Here is a 20,408-nt window from a genome sequence, read left to right as displayed (position 1 = left end):
ATGGTAGAGTTGTTCTTAAACCCTTCCGACGGCTGAGTTGAGCCCTAAAATATGCCCATTTGCAAGAAAAACTTTTGGTTGGAGACTGATCTGTATTATTTTGGAGGTAATTTTGGTCAAATAGCTTTGGTTGGAGATGGCCTCAAGGCTGATAATACACACAATCGCCACCATGCCCAAATTGCCCACAATATACAACTCAGAGATTTGATTATTCAGCAAAAGACAGCCAGAGGATTCAAAGTACAGAACCCCCCAAAAAATAAAAGATTCAAAGTAGAGATCATTCATGACCTCTGCATGTTGCTACTCTGGCAATCATTTACACGTGCCATACGACATTTCCTGTCCTTTACAAGACAAGGGTGTGATCCTAGTTAGGTCATCACATCTGATGATGTAATCAAATCACCACTGTTTTTGGTCCTATTGTCGAGAACGATGAAAACAACTAACTTGCTCTTAACTCTTAAGGTTAGTTTTCGATTGTTGTGCTATGAAACAAAATTAAAAAAAAAAATGACAATGCTTTTAAAAGCAGAAGGGTAAAGCTGCTTTTGCTTTCTACCGTTTTTTACTCATGTTTTTGACAAATAACCCTTTTTTTTTCATTTACCAAACAAAATTTAAAACCCAACTTTTTAAAAAAAAAAAACTACTTTTAAAATATTTTCAAAAATACCAAACCAACCTTTAGTCTAATAATACTACTTTTTCTAATGTTAAAATATGTTCAAGTTCGAATTTCCCTCCCTCTCAAATGGAACTAGAATTTGTATGAGTGCTTCATCATTATCCTAGTTAGCTCCTGACATGTGATTATGCGACCATGATGACCGTTGTCTTTGGTCCGATTACTCGGGGAAGCAGCGAAAACAACCAACTCTCTCTTAGCTCTTAATCTAATAGTAGTCAATTCCCCTCCCTGTTAAATCCAAAAATTAAGGACAAACAACGGAACAAGAGGCAAAAGCATAAAAGGTAAATTTATATTCGATTCCACAACTGAAAGATGTTATGTACATGTTAGTTGACACTACAAATCGATTTTTCTTTCTAATGCAATTTCTCTACTTCCACCATTTCTATACAGAAGGTTGTCGTAAATGCCAGCCTTTGGCATGTATGTATGTCACTAACCTTCAAACAACAGGAGGACAAAACAACATATTCTTGCGTATCCAGACAACGACTTTACATTCACCTTTCGTCTACCATCTGGTCACCGTGCAATTTGCACGTCCGAAAATGTCCATAGCATCATTCAAATGGGAACTTCCTACATTAAACCGTTTTAACTTGTCACCGGCACCAAGAATGGAGGAGTTGCTGAGTATGATTCCGAGAACAGAGCTTTTGAGTCACCCAGAAGCTTTCCCCTTTATATCTCTGTAACTGAAGTCGTCCATTGAATCAAAACAGGAACGATATTAACCGTAATAGGAAAAGCGTTCCTGTGACCAGCATATGATTCCTGAGTTATTTGGTATCCAATACATGAGAAGGTATGACACAATGAGGGAAAAGGAAAACTACAGAGCTATAAAGCATTGGTCAAATTACAAATACATGTTTCAGGCTTTCAGCACATCAAATGATTTATTGTCTTACCTCTGAAGATTGTGAGGTGGTGAATCGTCGGCAAAAGCAAAACTTGATGCACAGGCCGACAGCCCCTGCCAAGTCCCCCTTACTGCCAAACTCCTCAAGTAAGTGAAAGCATATGCGGCACAAGGTTCAGCCTTTCAGATTTAAGGCAACAATTCAGAGATCAGCACAGGAAGCTAGTCCTCCACAAGCCTTCTGGCAGACGAGCAAGAGCTGCACAATAGGGAAAATGTAGAATGCCAAAAAGCTCCAATGACGCAAAAAGAGGATTCAGAACCAACAATCAATAGCTAGATGTCTCTCCTTCCCACAACCCCAGCAGGACCATGCTTCTTCTGTATACCATACTGCCAGGCATCTCTAGATTTATCACCTGATTGATCAAAGTCGTCCAAGGAATTCTCAAATGGAGGTTTCATAGGCCGGTAACTTCCATTCCTAGAAATTACTGATACACCCAACTTCTCATCATCTTCTGACGGTGTTCCTGACCTGGATTCCATGTGCATATCCATTGATCTATGCCTTGGTCCACCAGACCTGAAACCCCTCATATTAGAGGAAGGCTTTCCTGGTAATGGAGCATAAGAAGGTACCTTTGGTACCCGAAATTCTTTGGGAAGAGTTTCTATGTCCATAAAACAGTTCCTGGCTTTGGCATCGGTAATCAATGCAGCCCAGTCGTCACATTGCATTAAGGCACTTGCATTCCCCATGACCTGTTAAAATATCCAGATTGAAATTAAAAATGCAAACTACGTATGTGCAGGTAGAAGGTGCAAACTTGTCTGTAATTAGTATAAAAGGAGGACAAAATAGAAGAAATCCATACCCAAAGAGCCCTTCTTGCACGAGTGAGAGCTACATTCATACGGCGGATATCTGCTACAAAACCAACCCCATGAGTAGAAGCACGCACACAGGACATGATAATTACATCACGCTCTTGGCCTTGAAAGGCATCTACGGTGTTGATATATATATCCTTCCCTTCTTCTGAATTTAAAATATCCTCAAACTCACGTTGGAGGCATTTGAGTTGCAATTTGTATGGTGTGATTATGCCGACAGAAACTTTCCCCAAACCCAATGCTTTCAAGGACTTCTGGAGATGCTCATACAAGCGCACACAAAACTGTGCTTCATGTATGTTCTGATAAGAGACAGATCCCCCTCTGTGGGACTCCCGTCCATGGGAAATGTCAAAAAATACATAAGGTCTAAGTATAGGGTCCTTGTAATAGGTTTCATCGGGTAAATTAGCAACACTTTCACTGTCAGTGAGGCGTCCTTGGTAGAAGTACCTTGAAGGAAAATCACGTATTTGGGGATGCATCCTATACTGCACAGATAACAACATTGTTGGACATTTTGCCTGCTGGAATCTTTCGAAAAGACTTCTACTGTATAACAAGGTCCCAGCAGCCTTGCTAATAACTGTTGCGGGAAGCTGCTGAGGATCCCCAACAAGAACACATCGTGCAGCTCCAAGAGAAAGGGGAGGAAGAACTCCCACTTCACTGGCTTGCGCTGCCTCATCAATCACAACCATATCAAACCCATGAGAAAGACGAGAGAACAGCTTGCGACCACTGCTTGAAACAGTAGTGAAAACAATCTCAGCCTCATTGGCAAAACTTGCCTCAAGATTAGCTCGAGCTTCTTCCAAGTTAAAATTGCCACCAGCACGAAACTTGCTTTCTAAAATAAACAGGCGAGATAGCTCGACTAGAGTTTTATCCCTGTTTTCAACCACAGCTGCAAGAATCTGCAGCAATGTATCTCGATTCTGGTCCCGAGCCACCAAAACATCAGGATCAACACCAACTGATCCTTGGGAACGAACAGCAGCAGCTGCAACAGTAAGTTCTCTTTGAAGATTAGATATCTGCACGGACAACTGAGCTTCACGATTTCTCAACTGATGCATCCACCCTAAAACTTCCTCACGGTTCTTAACCAGAAGCTGTTCAGTTCTCCGCTCGACGGATACAGCCTGGGCAGCACGTGTCTGTGAATCCACACCTACTCGGGCTACATCAGGTCGATAAACTTTCATCTCGCCATCAATGAATCCACGGTCAAGAACACGGGAAAGAAGCTCATCTGTTGCAGCATTAGAAGGGGCGCAAACCAACATTCTAGGCTTTGGACAGAGCTTGGGTAGTGTACGAAGGAGATTCTGGTCCATGTTCTGAAGAACCTCATCTATTGATCCCGTAGCAACATTATCAAAGTTGGTCTCACTATTTTGCTTATAGCTTTCAGGTGCTAGTTTCTTCAGCAAAGAAGTGTAGTACTGCTGATACTGAACCAGATGGATGACGTTTAGCATTCCCCAGACCGTATGTGTCTTACCTGTTCCTGGAGGTCCTTGAACAAGCGTAAAAGGCCATGGATCTTGCCTCTTTCCACCACTTGTACCTGCAGCTGTATGCATTGCAGCCCATTGGATTGCTGATAGCTGGGGCCCATTAAAGGTCCTATGCAAATGATCAACGAAATTCGGTGTGAAGCATTCTGGCATAGCAGGGGACTGCTGCTCGTATTTTGGAAAGTGTTCAGGACTGGGCCGTAGAATTGCTGCTTGCATCTGTTAAATTGTTCACTCAAATTATTATTCATACAGGAAAAAAAAAGAACATAGTCATTACTGATGCAAAAATTTGTCACCTGCATATTCAGACGACGAAATGCATGCAGTGCAATATACTCGCGCTGGGTGGTTGCTAGAGAACCAAGCACAGTTAAATACCAAATTCCTTTGGGCTGTAGCTTTCTTAGAACATGATCATCATCAACCAAGCTGGAAAAATAATATCAGAGAGAGAGAGAGAGAGAGAGAGAGAGAGAGAGAGAGGAAAGAAAAAAAATGTAAGCATATTTGCTACAAAAATACTAAAGGAAATCATACTAATAATCCAAAATCATAGGAAAAAAAAATATACTACCTGTTAGAATCATAGGAGTCCCCAACATAAAAATGAAGGATTGCCCCTGGGGGATCACGAGTATCGATAGGAATATGTCGCCGGACAGTACCAGCCACACGCCCACTGATTTCAGGCTCCTCATCGCCCTCAGCTGAAGAGTTGTTCCTTTTGGATCTGACTGCTTGACATAATAAGAGTGAATGTGAGGAACATATCAAAAGCATCAATATCGAATGAAATAATTTCACAGAAAAGTATTCACATATCAGACCTGATCCAGGTCGAGGAGTTGACAGAATTGCAACATCCCCCTCTTTAAATGTCCACTTGCATTCACTAACTGGAAGAACTATTGCATCATACCACCCTAAGCCACCAAAAGTTACACCTTAGTCAGTTCACAGAACCACGAAAAAAGCACAGGTACTATAAGCTATACTGGCCAACCCTAAATACATGGCTAGCCTATTTTATTTTCATTATTTCCAAAATCTGTACCCCAATGTATCACTAAAGTAGGAGGAAACAAATTGGACATGTACCTCTCTCTCTCCTTTCAATGTTTCTTACACGAACAGTTACATGAGCATCTCTAGAAACACCCTCTGTTAATTCCTCCCAGGTGCTGTAAAGTTGTGCACGGCATTCTTCAAACAGAAGCGGTTCAAATACTCTAACATACTCCTCAACAGATTCAAACTTTTCAGGAACACATTGGAGGTCAGTCTGCCCTGTTGCACAAAAAAATAAATATTCAGCGGAAAGAAAAATGATTTTGAGGGGGAAGACAAAGGTAAAACCACAAGGAATAAAGGATAAACGTATATTTGCTAGGCTATGAGAACACATAACATAAAAAGCAACAATATAAGAACCATTTACATGTACCCTGGTCGCAGCCTACCAACCAAAGAGAACTTCCACATGAACTAGAAGCTGTACAAGCTTTCAGCAAATATAAGGTTTAGAATATAAATAAACAAATAATCACAGAAATATAGGTTACCAAAACAAAATTACAGGTTACAGTTGAAACTTCAAGTACTTAAACAAACAAGAAACCTACAATAACCAGGTAAAATTCCAGACAGAAAATGTAAACTTGAAGGCTGCTCTTAGTATTAGCTACAGATTAAATAAATTATGTTGGCTCAATAACAATTAATACTATGAAGGAAAATCCTCCCAATAGGCCCTCCTGATAATTGCACACCCACCAAATGATGCTGTTGAGATCTTGTCCACTGTTTGGGGGCCTGAGCAATAAAATATCAACTTTTACAATTTACAAGCTATAGAGAATCACAGTTACCAATTCCTTATTTCTTAGAAAATAAAAACCAAATAATGCATGCTGGTCTGTTGTGTGTGTGTTTTTCTAAAGCTTATCCGGCAGCTGCTGCTCTGGGGCAGAAATATATCAAAGCATGTAAAACTTTTACACACCCCCAACCACCAACCTCCAAAAAAAAAAAAAAAAAAAAAAGAACAAACTAAAGAGATTAAAGATAATAGGAACATTACACTATGAGAACATTTGCACACAAGAGGGCATGTGATGATGATACGAATTACAAGGTGAAATTGAGAAAATCAATGAAATATGTTAACATGGAATCTCGATTTCACGATATAATTGTCATCACCTTCCAATCTTTTGTGTGCTATGAGTCTCATAATGTAACAATTGGAGGGGCATGGATCACTGGCATAAGAAAATTAGGAAAGCTGTCAACACACATGGCCTAAAGTTCCCAAGAGTAAAAAGAAATAAAAAAAAAACTAGGAAATATGTTACAACTATTCAACAGTAATGAACATAAACAGAAATACAACATTACTTTATACCTGGGTGATGCCAAAACTTCTCATTTGTAACCTCCCTTATAAGACGCTCAACTGATGTGTCTTGGTATGTGTTACTGATTGCTGTTTGCTTCTTGGCAGGAAGAAGTTTCTTGTTTCCAGATTTGGAATCCATGGAGCTTTGAGTGATCAGAGCTGGCTTCCTATTAGCAACATGTGAATTCTTCAGCTGCCTTGTATCCATGGGCTGCTTCCATGAACTCTGCCTTGGAATTGGTGGTGAGACCTCTGTGGAAGGATCATTGTCATCATTTTGCCTTCTGGTTCTAGACAGTGATCCATAACTAACATCCCCGTTAGTTTCAGACTTGGAATCACTAGACTCTGCGGCAGTCCCTCCATCATTACATAAAACATCAACTTGTTTCTGGTCCTTAATCATTGATTGTGACTGCTTTTCCCCAACACAATCTGCAGGCAGAGTAATGGTACGAACGTCCTTCAAAGTGCGAGTTGTAACAGGTGCGGGAAAGGTCTGTCTTCTTGGTGTTGAACTTTTGATAGTGCCAGCTTGCTTAACATCATCCAAATTAAGGAACATTGTCTGTCTATTACGTTTCTTTCCCAGCTTTGCTTCATTCTGTTGGCTCAGCTTCCTCTTCATTGGATTATTTGCACACTTGAGTGCATGGCTTGCTTCAATGCCTTTAACTTTTTCTTGTTTCAAAACCAATCCCTGTTCATCCTGACAATCCATGGCTGCCTGACCTTTAACATTGCTGTCTGAAATGCGGCTACTAGTACAATTCTGATCATCTACTCCTAAAGAAGTATGACTGGTGTTCTTATCCTTGAGACCTTCTGAAGTTTTAATATCAAAAGAACTAATATCTGGAGCAACACCAGAAGCACATTCAACAATCCCTCCCGATTGTCCTTGTAAACTTGTACCCTGTTCATGCAAACTGCCAGTTCCACCTGCTTCAGCAGATCCCTCCGCATCATCAGACCACTCTCCTTCTTCTCTTTCCACAGATGGACCATTTGCAGAAGCAGAAGGTAAACATGGTACAGGTTTCATGCCCTCATCATTACTTGATTTAGATACTGATGTATTTTTGGGATTACTATCTCTTGATTTCTCGTCAGCATCACCTTCAGAGCCATGAGCATTTTTTGGCCGAACAAAAGGTTGAAAACCTGACACAGACGATGCATGTGAAAAAGCATGATTATTAACAATTCTTGGTGCAACGGCTGCTACTGCAAGCACTTCTGAAGTGTGGGGGTTTGAAGAAGGAAGTGCCTTTTGCGGCTGGAAGCTGAGGGCGCCATCAGTCTCTTCATTATCCTCGGCAGGGGGTTCATTGAGATCAAATAACAACCTTCCTCGAGAACCCATCTCATATGTAAATACATACAAATTAAACCGTATCTCCAAAAAGGTTGAACTGGTCAATTTCGTGATTCCCTCCTACGGAAAAATTGAAACGAAATGCATACAGTTAGGCAACAAGAAAACATCACGGGATAAACGCTCGCATTAAATGGAACCAAATTGGTATTAAAACATTAATCAAAAAAGTTATACAAGTCCAGCTAATTCTACATGCCAAATCAAGGAAACCAATCAATCGACAACGTTACAAGAAGCAATCCAGTATCAAATAATAATAACTAAACCACAAAACGCACACACAACACACACAGCATGCTCAACTTAACAGTTATCAAGCTGGAACGATGTCGAGAACATGAAACAAAATCATACAACACATTAATTTCACAAAATTATTATTGCTTCAGAATGCATAAATTGGTTTTCCAAACAGCAGAGAGTCAAATAAGCATAATTTACATATATACAACCTAGCAGAATAAGCATACACGAAGCCCTAACAAAAAATAGAAGGAAAAAAAACCCCCAAATCTGAAAACGCAGTTCTTGATCCAATTAAATTCAAAATTGCCTACTCAGATTGAAATCCCAATCCCAATCCCAACCAGCTGACCTAGCTTTTTGTTTCTAGGGTTTCATCATCAATAACTAAACACTCCTAATCCCAACACAAATCCCAAATCTCAAATCCCAAATCCCACTCCCATCCAAACAGATCCACAATTCCTTCACACAAATGTTCATGCATTCATCAAATTACTCCCACCTAAAGTTTTAGTCTCTAATCAAATCCCATTATTCATGCTACTGATCCTCCGCATCAACAAAAATTAAATTCGGAAAAATTAAATTAAATTTTAAAATATATTGGGCAGAATTATTACCTCTTTTCAGAGCTTTCGTGTGGTCTATTTATCAGATGGAAAAAATAATAATTATTTAATTTAACCAAAATTAAATAAATTTGGGAGACGGAGGATTCGCTGTAGGGTGAGGGTTAGAGCGAAAGAGCGAGCGCAGGTAGAGAGAGAGGAAAATATGAGAGGAAACAAGGCGTGGTGACGGGTTTATATAGGAAATATCAAAGGCTTCGCCGGCCGGTTTTATCTCCGGCCACCGTTATTTTATGCCCGGCAAATTTAATTTCTATCCATTATTTTAGTTTATTTATCCTCTCGAGAATTGTGAAATTCCCAAACCACCCTCCCGTCCTCGACTCTGTTTTCCGGGTTGAATTTGACTAGGCATGGCTTCCGGAATAAGGCGAGGGTAAATTCGGGATTTTGGCAGCGGCGGATTAGGGCAATCTGGTGGGGAAATTTTGTGTGTAGTACGCTCACATGTGAGAATCTTATTCTCCATGGGCAGTTCTCTTGGGTTCGGCCCTGGGCCCACTAAACTGCCACGTGTACGGACGGGATTTCTGATCGATCAATGATTCCTTAATTGGATTTTATGCGGGTTTTTCTTTTTAGTGGTGGCGCTTGGAATGGGTGTAGTATTTTGGAAATGCTTAGGGTAGAAACGTCATTTGGACAAAGGAGTGGGCACGATCTCACGTGCTTTCAAAGCGGAGGGAGAACACAGTACCATGATACAACAACACTGTGGCATTGCGTTTGGGGCACGCAAACCCCGAGGCGCGTGGGGCATGTGGTCACTGTTTTAAATTTTAGTTGAAATTAGAAAAAGAAAACCACCTCGTGTATTTTGGACGAGGACCCTTTCTCCACATTTTTTTTTGTGAAAATTACAAGGATTATTTCATTATATTCTTTTATTGTACATTATACAGTTAGTTTTCGTCAAATATTTTTTTTGTTTAATTTAAATAAAATAATTTAAAATAATTTTTTACTACAGAATAACAGATAAACATATACGATAAAATGATCTCAATCCTATTCTCCTATATTCTTCGTTTGTTGTTAATTACTTAAAGTTCACTTGATAACGTGTGTAAAATGCCATGAATCATGACTAGAGGCCCAAGGCCATAAAATATTACTTATATTTTAATTATGGAAATAAGAAATTATGGAAAGAATCTAAATTAGGAGAAAAAGTCTATTTTGAAAAACTATTACAGCCTTACATTTCATGATGGCATTCGTTGAGGATGGTTAGATTTTCATTTATTTTGGTAGTGACCAAAACTCTAACGTGTATGTCATTGAAATTTTAATGTTGTCAAAGCTATTGTTAGATGATGTTGACTTTCGAGAGAAAAAAATTGGTTTTGCTTTTCTTTTTAGGTTACAAAATTTTATTGATTTGCATTGAATCAAAAGTTGGTGGGTGATTTTCTTATTATTTTGATATATTGTTGTTAATGACATGTCAACACAAATATATGATGCGAAATTCAGAGAATATATTGAGAAAATGTACTCTTGAACTCGAAAACCTCCTTAAGAGAAAGGCAATCATCACTCACTAACTCCATAATCACTCAAGAAAAAGATATATACTATCTCGCTCATTGATTCGATGAGACATTTGATTTTTCCTTATGTGCTTGCGTCGATCCTAAAAATTAGAATGCCTAAGTGGTGTGCAAGTCAAGTAACTAATGAGCTAATTATGTTCTTCAGTGGTTGATTGCTGATGTGGGCATGCCAACTCGCTACCAAGCTTGATTGGGCGAATAAGATGAATGTGGTTATGTGAAACGTGTTGCTGACTACTACACCGACCGACTTTAGCCGAGGAAGGAACGTTCTCAATCTAGGGTTCTATAACTCGAAAACAAGATTATGCAAATCACTACTAAGTTCAGGATCTTATGAACCAAGTTCGGCAGCTTCATCTATATTTGTAAAAATATAAGTTCGTCGAGTCGATATAAAAAATGTAAGGACTTGTGAATAAAATATGCAGTTTAGCCAAACTTTAATGGATACTTGAATAACTGATCATAGAACATTCCACTTTGACAATAAACTAATGAAATGACCTCTTGCAGATAATTTTTTCAATGAGAACCAGACACTTTGGCTGTATACTACTTACAAATTATAGAAAGAATAAAATGTTACAATTCCAACAATGTTGTCTAAATAAGGGTGTCCTATATATTGTCTAACCATATACCTAGATCTTTAGATCTTGTTTGGTATCTAGGAGTTGGATAGATCATTAGATTCAACGAATGTAAAATCAAAAATTAATGTTAAATTGCATATTTTGTTCAGGTTGAAAGAAGAAAATGTGATAATCATGAAGAAAAGTTTTCCCTCCCATCCTACCATTTTTGTGAGAAATAGAATAGTAAGTTTCTCTCATAACTATGTAATTTATATCTTCAATATGGACAAAATCTGCAAGTTGACATTTGTTTACTTATTAAACATTCGCTGAATATATTGAATAATCTAATCCAATTCAATCCTAAATATCCAAACAATATTGGTGGCTACAAAACAATGTTTGCTTGCATTCAGACTAAAGCATAACCTCATATTTGTCCTCTCCATAGGCTGCTGGAATTGCATCTTCTTCTTTTTTTGGGTAAAACAATTGCATCTTTTTTTCTCAGTTGCCTTTGCAAACCATATCTATATTATTTTAGTTGGTTTATCATTAGGTTGGCATGAATATATATTCTTTTCCTTGCATATGCAATATCCACACCACAAGCTTAAAAAATACCAAAAAAGAAAAGATAATAAATTACTAAAGTGCATGGTTCAAGATATAGACAACTAATTCGTCTCATAGAGGTCTCAAAGTAAGAGTAATATATGATCCATTGTTAATCATCTCCGGATTCTTCTCTTTAATTTATGTATTTTTTATACTGTAAGTCAAATACGATGAACTTGAATTAGACATAGCAAGGGTCAAGTCTTATGAATATAATTATTCATTTCCATTTGTAGCATAAATACATGTATCTTTTTTTTTTTTTTTTTTTGTTAAATCGAGATAATTGGTAGCAAGCTACGGTAGCGGTGTGATCAAGGAATAATATTTTTACATGGTATCTGCCTAAGTCCTAGGGTTTGTCTCACCAACGCTTCCCAGTCCCTTATCGGTCTTGGTTTTCCCTTTTTATCCTTTTGTTACCTTTACCTTACCAGTGCGATCTCAGAATCCATTTTACATCACACCATTCGCCATTATACTGCGCAGGATGCATGGAAGTGTCTTCACTCAAGAGTTCTCTTTCTAGCGAGGCCAGCCTCCACTTCCAACTTCTTGCCATGTCCAAAGGCTCCCAATCTCTTGATGTTTACCTGCAACATGTCAAGTCCATTGCAAATAAACTTGCTTCCATCAATCAGCCGGTCGCGGACAAAGATCTTGTTCTTGTTGTTCTTCGAGGCCTTGGTTTCAAATATCGGATGTCCAACACGGCAATCATCAACGGCTCTCTTACTACATTCGTCGACCTTCGTCACACTTTCGAGCAGCAAAATTCAAGGTCTTCTTCTCCTTTTAATTCAGGCGTAGCTCTCCTCCCGTCTCTTCCTCTCGAAGCAATTCTTTATAGGTAGGCCAAGGGGATAAGGGGCCACGGTGGATGCTGGTGTAGTAGCCGTCTCTTTCTATACATAATCTACTAAGATTTATATAATCATATATCTAATTAAATTAGAGCCTTCACATTTTTGGCTCAAACTACATTGATTCCGAAATGGTACTGTAGTCTCTACTAAACCGAAACAGTTTGGTATTGTATGATCCGGTTTAAGTTGTCTAATGAAAATATGCGTACTCCAAATTGTTAAGTTGTCGAATACCCCCTTCGTCTTCCTTCGAGAGTTGTCTGCCAGAAAACAAACACAAACAGCCTTCACGTCCGATCTGAGAGGTTCTTAGCAACTCGGAAATTAGGAGTTTATCTCCCGGGCGTCTTTTGGTTGGATATTTTGGTCAGATCAGTCTTGCTTTCTGCTATCTTGGTCTCCAGTGGTACTGATCATTCATGTTTGTGGCAGGTCGATTCGTTTTGGACTTCTAGTGAGGGAATTTCTTTTCAAAATGTTATAGTGCAAACTGGTTCTATGTAATCTGTTTCTTTATTAGTTGATAATTGTCAAATTACTAGAACCCTCCTCAGTTTGGAGTGCTTGAATTTAGTCTAAATCTTTATATCTGGCACCTGTTTATCAATGGAATGGAATCTATTTTTCTACCAAAAAAAAAAAAAAAGTTAGTGACCCAAAAAGAAGAAAACTTGTCATGTTAGCAATAATGTCAATAAACTCTTGTATGCGTTATCGTCAACAAACTCCTGTATGCGTTATCGTCAACTTGTAACAAGTAACAACTAATAAGTAACAATTGAACCTCTAATGTTATCGTTTGTCAAAAAAAAAAAAGGTCTAATGCTAGGTGTTTCTTTCTCAATTATTAGAACCAGGATTTTCTAGGGTGCATTTTTGTTCACTACTATACTTATTACTATTGGAAGAGTTTAAATTTTAAGATTTGTGTCTATCCACTGCACAGATCTCGAAATTTAAACTAATAATATGATGATAAAGAGGATAATAAACATCATCATCACGAGGGTCGTTAGTAAATATGTTCCCGATTTTCTATTTGCTAAAATCTCATTTAGATACGCGTGTTCTTAATTACATCAGGTTAGTGACACCCGGTTTAATATTCAGCTAACACACATGCTCACCTTTAAAACATAAAAAAATCATAGGAATAAAAATAAAAGAGCACGGAATCATAAGAAATCAAACGCAGCTGCTCCTCCATTAGTTGGTAACCATAGGAGTCAACGCATGTTTCAAAATATCGGTTCAGCCTTGATCATTATATATTGTCAAAGACATAAGTTTGTAATTTTGTCCAGTTTTAATAAAACATCGACATTGTATATAACCACATCATTTGATGAATAAACTTAAATGAATCCATCACGAAAAATTATAGTGTTGATTTGACGGTAGCAACGAAGGAACACAAGACGACCAGAAACAGCTCAAAGTTGGCTCTTCCATATTTAAGATTTGCATTCATAATTTCGCAACCAACGAATATGGCTGTTGCAAGAAGCAACCCTTACTTTATATATCAGACTATGATATCAAGAGGGTACTCTACATCTCCAACACCCAAGAAATAAGAACCTTCTTCAACCACCATCAAACCTTCCTCATTTGGATGGCTCAAGTGCTCACAAGGGCTCAAAACAAACTCAACTTCTGCTCTTTCCCCAGCATTCAATATCACACTCTGGAATCCAACCAACTGCTTCATTGGCCTTCCATTTTTGGGATTCTTCTCACCCACAAAAAGCAGGACTGGGTGCTTCCCGGCCATCTCGCCATGATTTTGAACCCCAACTCTGACCGGTAACTTCTTTTTCTCACAGAATGCTTCACCTAGGTCTTGGACCAACTGGTACCTGCCGGAGTCCGATGACTTAGCTGTGGGACAAATTGATGATTCATTTAAGTAGAGCTTGTTCTGGGATTCTGCAGAGGCAAACTCATGAACATAGTTTGAGTAGCTGAGGCCATAACCAAAGTCAAAAAGTTTTCTGCCTGCGTAGAATCTGTAAGTGCGACCAAGGTAGCCTGTTTTTGGGTCAGGCCTAATTCTCATATCCGTCATTGGTATTTTGACATAATCTTGTGTGTACCAAGCCATTGGCAATCTTCCACCTGCACAGGAAACATTAAATAAGTAAAACTTTTTGTCAGTAAAATTATCTGTAACTAACATGTTAGGTTATCCGACTGACAATCAAATCATTTTGTGTTAAGTAGTGATCCATATTAATAGTCTAACAACATATCACGTAGCTAGAAAATGGTACCAAACTTTGTCAAATGGTTCTTCTAAGCCAAAATAAGATGCTATCGAACTTTGTCAAACATTTTGTGTGCAAGATTAACTCTACCTTACATTTTGTCTCAAATGGTTCTTCTAAGTCAAACATTTTGTGTGCAAGATTAACTCTACCTTACATTTTGTCTCAAATGGTTCTTCTAAGTCAAACATTTTGAGTGCAAGATTAACCCAACCTTATATGTTATGTTATCTGATTGTCAATTGTATTAAATAAGCAAACACTGCTGAACTTTGTCAATTCGTTTTAAGCAGTGACATCAAATTTTACCTGGGTTGTGATCACCAAAGATGATTTCAGCGAGGGCAATTCCACCAGCTTCACCTGGATATCCAGCCCACAAGATGCTTCCAACTTTTTTGTCAAATTTAGCAAAGGAAATGTCAACAGGACCGCCACTAAGAATCACAAGAACAACAGGTTTCTTAGCAACTTTAGCCACACTGGTAATTAGCTGCTGCTGCTTCCCAGGCAATTCCAAGTGCAATCTATCATGTCCCTCTCTCTCTTGACTTTGGTCCAATCCCACAATCAAAACCAAATAATCTGCTTCTTTTGCCGTTCCAACAGCTTCATCAAAAGCAGCTTGGGGACACTGAACCGAATCACAACCCGGGTGAGAGATTATGTCTTTAGCATAGTCCTGAAGTGCTTCTAATGGGGTGACGGATTTGCATGGAGGACCATGGTAGTTTCCCAGAAGTGCTTCTGAAGCATTAGCAAGGGGACCAATGACAGCCAGTGAAATGGCTTTTGCTTTTGGGAGTGGGAGAAGCCTGCCAGAGTTTTTCAAAAGCACTATTCCATCCCGAGCGGCTTCTAGGGCTAAGGCCTGGTGCAGTTTGGAGCACACTTGGTCTGGACCAATGGTTCCATAGGGTTGTTTCAGTGGATTTCCATCAAACAGGCCAAGCCTCATCCTCACTGAGAAGAGGTTGTGGAGTGCTCTGTCTATTTTTGATACATTTAGCTTTTTCTGCTCCACTGCTGATTTAACGTGATCCTTCAAGTAGGATCCACAGTTCACATCCATGCCTGCAACATTTGTATAAAATATCGAATTAGAGCTTTCTTTTTTATGTTTCTTAATCAAACTTGGATTAATATTCAAAACGTCGCAAAATAAGATCGTTGTCTGCTCAGTATTTCTCTAGTTCATTTTGATTATAAGTTTTCAACTGGCTTTATTTTGTACTTATCTCGGATATTATAGGCCTAATGTATCAAATTTTGACTAATTAGACTCCATAATCCAAGATTCTTTTTCCTGTTTATTCCTTGGCTCTAGACAGTTTGCATTTTAGGCCGAATAAATATTACTAAACCCAACGGCGAGGGGCGTGCCTGTCGATGCGGGATGGCCGGCTGATCAGGCCCAGCGCGATATAGGCCGTTAGATTTGTAACGGCTATATCATATAACCATTCCAATTTAGCCAATATTTTTAGGTTAAAAATTCAGAAAAAATGTGAATCTATTCGTTGTACCCACGAGACACAATCTAGGTTGTTGGGATTGCAATATATATATATATATATATATATATATATATATATATATAATTCAACAGTTCATTGCCAAAAAAAAAAAAAAAAAAAGGTAATCCGAAGGTTTTAATCCAATTAGAGAAAGAAATTAAATTTTTTTTTAAATACAGAAATTCTTACAGGATCACGTAAAGCTACGAGATTAGTTAAAAATATAATCGAAAATCTATTGACAAAAGTTGTAATTTCGGATAGTGACATGTGGTATGACGAACTGATTAAAAATTATATTCGAGATTAAACATAATATATTTTTTTGTTGTGAGAATTGTTATTGGCACTCCAAAAATCTCATTTTACACTCCAAACTTTCTGAAAAGAAAAACACACTTGTGAGGAGTGTAAAATAAAATTTTTGGAGTGTCAATAACACTTTACTTTGTTATTATCTTTTTATAATAACTTTTTAATGTCAATTGCTTAGACAATTTATTTACGAGATGGTGAAATATACTAAGACAATTACTATTCACTAAGTTAATAATCGCCTATTATTCAATTACCTAAGCAATTATCGATATAAGATTTGGAGTTGTTCTAAGTAGACGATGGAAAATTTTGAAAAAGAAAAAAACCCCAAAAGGCGGATTTAAGCGGTTGGGGTCCATGTGAGTTCATAAATGGGCCATGACAGCCGGGAATAGATTGCACAATAACCCAACAAATAGGCAAAAGGAAAGGATAATAGATTATAGATATAAGGGGATTGGTCCCACCATACCTGCTTTGAGGACATCTGCGACTGCATCCTCGGGCTTTTTAGCGTATCCTTGCATATCGTGGATGATGGACACAGCATCGCAGTCCGACGTGATGTACCTGATCATTTCCCCAATTAGGTCAATAAATCAATTTGAAAAAAACGATATTATTTGCTCTAAAAGAATGAAAAAGTAAGATAAATCTCACAACAAGTTAACAATAATATGGTTCAAACTTGTTTTTGGTGAGAATCAAATATAAAACCTCTTACTTACACAAGTTAGATGAATATCACTAAACTGTAGTATTAAGTGTCAATCGATCATATATTAATGTATATGAATCTTTTATTATGATTTTGCTTCTATTAGCATTTCGTTAATTCATGCTAATTAACCGTAGTACTAACTGTTATATTCACATAGACATAATTATCGACGATTGATTAAATCGTGCCTTACAATTTATAGTCTACCAATCAACCACTCACAGTCGTCCACTATTACATGAACGACTACTGTATTAGCATATATATCCCAACAATAATTGACGGAAAAGTTCATAATTAAAGGAAAAAAGTGCAAAAGGGTTATAGTTAAAGGAAAGGGGTGATGAAAAAATGAGTTTGTAGTGATAGTTTTTTGAACAAACGATATTATCTACAATAATAAGAAGGGGGTGGGCTTAGCCTAGTTTTTTGAACAAATGATATTATCTATAATAATAAGAAGGGGATGGGCTTAGCCTCACAATGCGATAACAATAATGTGGTTCGAATTCGTCTTTGGTGAAAATCGAACTTAAAACCTCTTATTTACGAGTGAAGAAAAATATCACTAGACCGTAGTATTAAGTGGCAGTTTATAGTAATAGGTAAGTACCCATGAAAGTCCCATTGTCCTCTTGCAACCTTGGTGAGGAGATTATAATCTGCACAGCTTGGAACCCCATTGACGCGGTTATAGGCACACATTATGCCGCTGGCTTGGCCTTCCTGCACGCATTTTTGGAACGGAGGGTGGTATGTGTCTGCTAGGTCTTGCTGTGTCACCTGCATGCAACAAACACATAAAGTTATACAAGTCTACAAATCTAAGAAAAGTACAATAAAAAGAACATTTACTAGTTAAAGTCAATTTTCCTTTCATTTATTCAATTTAAATGGAGAAAAGAATGCATTAAAAAAAAGTGCAGAACTTAAATTTATTTTTCATCATTATTTTATCCAAGAACATGACACCAAGATAAGATATGATGGACTACCTGCCATCTATGGTTTCATTCAAAATCCAATAATGCTAGGTAGATTAAATGTGTAGATTCAATTTACAAATTAAATAATGTATCATTAATAAAAAATAAGCATATTAATTAACGTTGAAGTAATAACTCAATCATCAACTTTCATGTCATTTAGTTTAAAAAAATTTGTCTACAAATTTAATTTTCTTATTACCCGAACATTTTTATACCCTTCCAAATTCCAAAACATTTTCGTAATAGATGAAAAAAAAAAAAAAAAAAAAAGCAAAAAACAAAAAACAAAATGAGAAGAACTCACACGAGCATCGAAGCGAAAACGAGTGACATTGTTCCAATTGTCCAAATCATAAGCTGTGAAATGCTTGCAGCAAGCTGAAGCTTGAAGACGACCACCAGTACCAAGTTTATGCTTCCCTCCAAAAAACGAGTAGCCCTGAACCCCTCTCACATACGACACCGCGTATCTTCCGGCGACCGTTGGATCTTCGCCAGGTGTCTCTTGCCCTCTCCCCCATCTCGGGTCTCTGAAAATGTTGATATTTGGTGCCCAAAATGTCATCCCTGTTGCTTGTCCGGCATTGTACACTGCTCGAGCTTCAGTCCCAATCACCTAAAAAATGGAAGGAAACAAAACACAACTGCATTTATATTTGAATGATTTTAACAATAACACAATAACTACGATTTGGGTTTTGATCTGCCACCAAAAAAAACGTAATGGGTTGTAATTATTTCGACCAAAAATGGTAACTGATCGAAGCCGAGATGGGTTTTTTTTTTAACTCTGTGAGCTGGACTCACCTGGCCAATGCGGTACCAGAGATGGTCGTTGAAAGAAGCCGCGGTGAGGATGACTTGAGGGAAGCTTGTGGCGTTGTTAATGGTGGGGTAAAGTTTAATACCTTTGCCGACGTCCGCGACGCCATGTAAAGCCTCGGACCACCACTCGTAACTCGGGATGCCTAGTCGGGGAATCGGAGGGGCTGAGTTGACGAGTTGGGAGATTTTCTCGTCCAATGTGAGGCGGGAGACGAGGTCCCGGACTCTTTTGTAGATGGGGAGGGTCGTTTTGCAAAAAGGGTAGGAGCTGGTTGAGGGTGGGGACGAGTCACAGGAATATGGAGGCTGACTTGACTCGGTAGGGCGGAGGAGGAGGAGGGCGGTGGTGAAGAAGAAGATAAGGGCTGAGGGAGGAGGAGTGTGCGAATGGAGTTTCATTGTGTGAGTGGTTTGGTTAGATGGAGAACTGAATGCAGATGGACTGAAGGAGACTAGAGTTTATAGGGCAGCAGCTGGGCATGGGCAAAAAAGGTTTCTTTCACTCATGACTGAACCCACTCTTTTTTTTTTTTGGTTGAAAAATGGACTGTTGGTTTGACAATCCCTCTTGGTGGCTAGTCATGCAGGGTGCAACACAAGTGGTTTGGGTGGGTTAGATGGTCAACCCAATTTTAACCCAACCTTTATAATTTGGATTTGAGTTGAGTTCAGGTTCATGCGGGGTTTAGTCAGGTTCAGGTTTATACAAGTTGGTTTGGGTTTACTCAACTTTATCGAGTTCAATCTTATAACACCTTATTTTACATGATTTTTCAAATTTTGAACCAAACAACATCAATACTAGTTAAAATTTCATTTACATGTCATCATCCACACAAAAGTTTAAACAAACAACTTGGAGACTATATATTTCTAATGTTTCAACCATGCAAAGTTGAAATTAAGTTACAAGACGTATACCAAAGCTTCAAACAAAAGAAACGTAAAAGTAAAACTATCCATATGATGGGGGATTAGAAAAATCCTATTGATTGTAGCTTTCTACAAACCTCTAGAAAAAGCATGGAGAGATTTTTACCTTTTTTTTTTAGTAGAATTTGTACAAGTAGGATATGATTGAAGTGTATAATTGATCAGCTATAGCAAAGAAATAAATTTCATAAAAGTCAAAATATGAAGAAGCGTTATATCACAGGATCTAAATTTTTCATATATAAATGTAATGAATTTATCTCATTCGGAAAGGATTTTTCCATAATGTCCATGAACAATTGCTCCTATAGTGGCTAAATAGGGTTTCGCCAATCTTGTTACTACATAGTCAATTTGAACAATTAATATGAAGTGGGACGGGTAATATGTGCATGAGCGAATTCAGGCTCAAAATCGAGTTGGGTTTGGTTTGACATAGGTGGGCAAGATATCAACCCCCAACCCAAATAAATGATCTGGTTGAGGTCCAGTTGGGTTCGGGTGGGTTTTTTCTTCATTCTAACCTGTCCGATTAGATTTGAAATTGGGTTGGGCATGGGCAGACTTGGGTTGATCCAACC

General features: G+C 38.1%; 2 protein-coding genes across 17 annotated transcripts; both read right to left on the bottom strand.

Annotated features, from left to right (window-relative positions):
• Positions 1–969: 969 nt before the first annotated feature.
• Positions 970–8,786, bottom strand: LOC137717339 (putative helicase MAGATAMA 3). 16 transcript variants are annotated; one of them, XM_088698479.1, is made up of 11 exons: positions 8,631–8,786; positions 6,390–7,821; positions 5,759–5,797; positions 5,424–5,486; positions 5,084–5,272; positions 4,813–4,908; positions 4,560–4,722; positions 4,282–4,414; positions 2,441–4,201; positions 1,612–2,327; positions 970–1,474 (listed from the first exon to the last, which is right to left on the bottom strand). In XM_088698479.1, exons 2-10 carry the CDS (start codon positions 7,747–7,749, stop codon positions 1,899–1,901), a joined length of 4,233 nt encoding a protein of 1,410 aa, XP_088554605.1. In that variant the 5' UTR covers positions 7,750–7,821; positions 8,631–8,786; the 3' UTR covers positions 970–1,474; positions 1,612–1,898. The 16 variants fall into 16 exon arrangements, with proteins under 16 accessions (XP_088554605.1, XP_088554606.1, XP_088554607.1 ...); XM_088698480.1 differs by having other exon boundaries at positions 970–1,454; XM_088698481.1 differs by having other exon boundaries at positions 4,560–4,719.
• A 4,707-nt stretch (positions 8,787–13,493) lies between these two features.
• On the bottom strand, positions 13,494–19,321 carry LOC137716845 (putative beta-D-xylosidase 7). Its single transcript, XM_068456212.2, has 6 exons — positions 18,877–19,321; positions 18,374–18,685; positions 17,694–17,863; positions 16,832–16,929; positions 14,834–15,598; positions 13,494–14,375 (listed from the first exon to the last, which is right to left on the bottom strand). Exons 1-6 carry the CDS (start codon positions 19,291–19,293, stop codon positions 13,783–13,785), a joined length of 2,355 nt encoding a protein of 784 aa, XP_068312313.2. The 5' UTR covers positions 19,294–19,321; the 3' UTR covers positions 13,494–13,782.
• Between the last annotated feature and the right edge of the window lie 1,087 nt (positions 19,322–20,408).

The sequence above is a fragment of the Pyrus communis genome, chromosome 8 (assembly GCF_041283825.1).
Source record: "Pyrus communis isolate YQ-2024b chromosome 8, ASM4128382v1, whole genome shotgun sequence".
Lineage (NCBI taxonomy): Eukaryota > Viridiplantae > Streptophyta > Magnoliopsida > Rosales > Rosaceae > Pyrus > Pyrus communis.
Note: the sequence above shows the minus strand (reverse complement) of the source record. Positions and strands in the feature narration are given on the sequence as shown.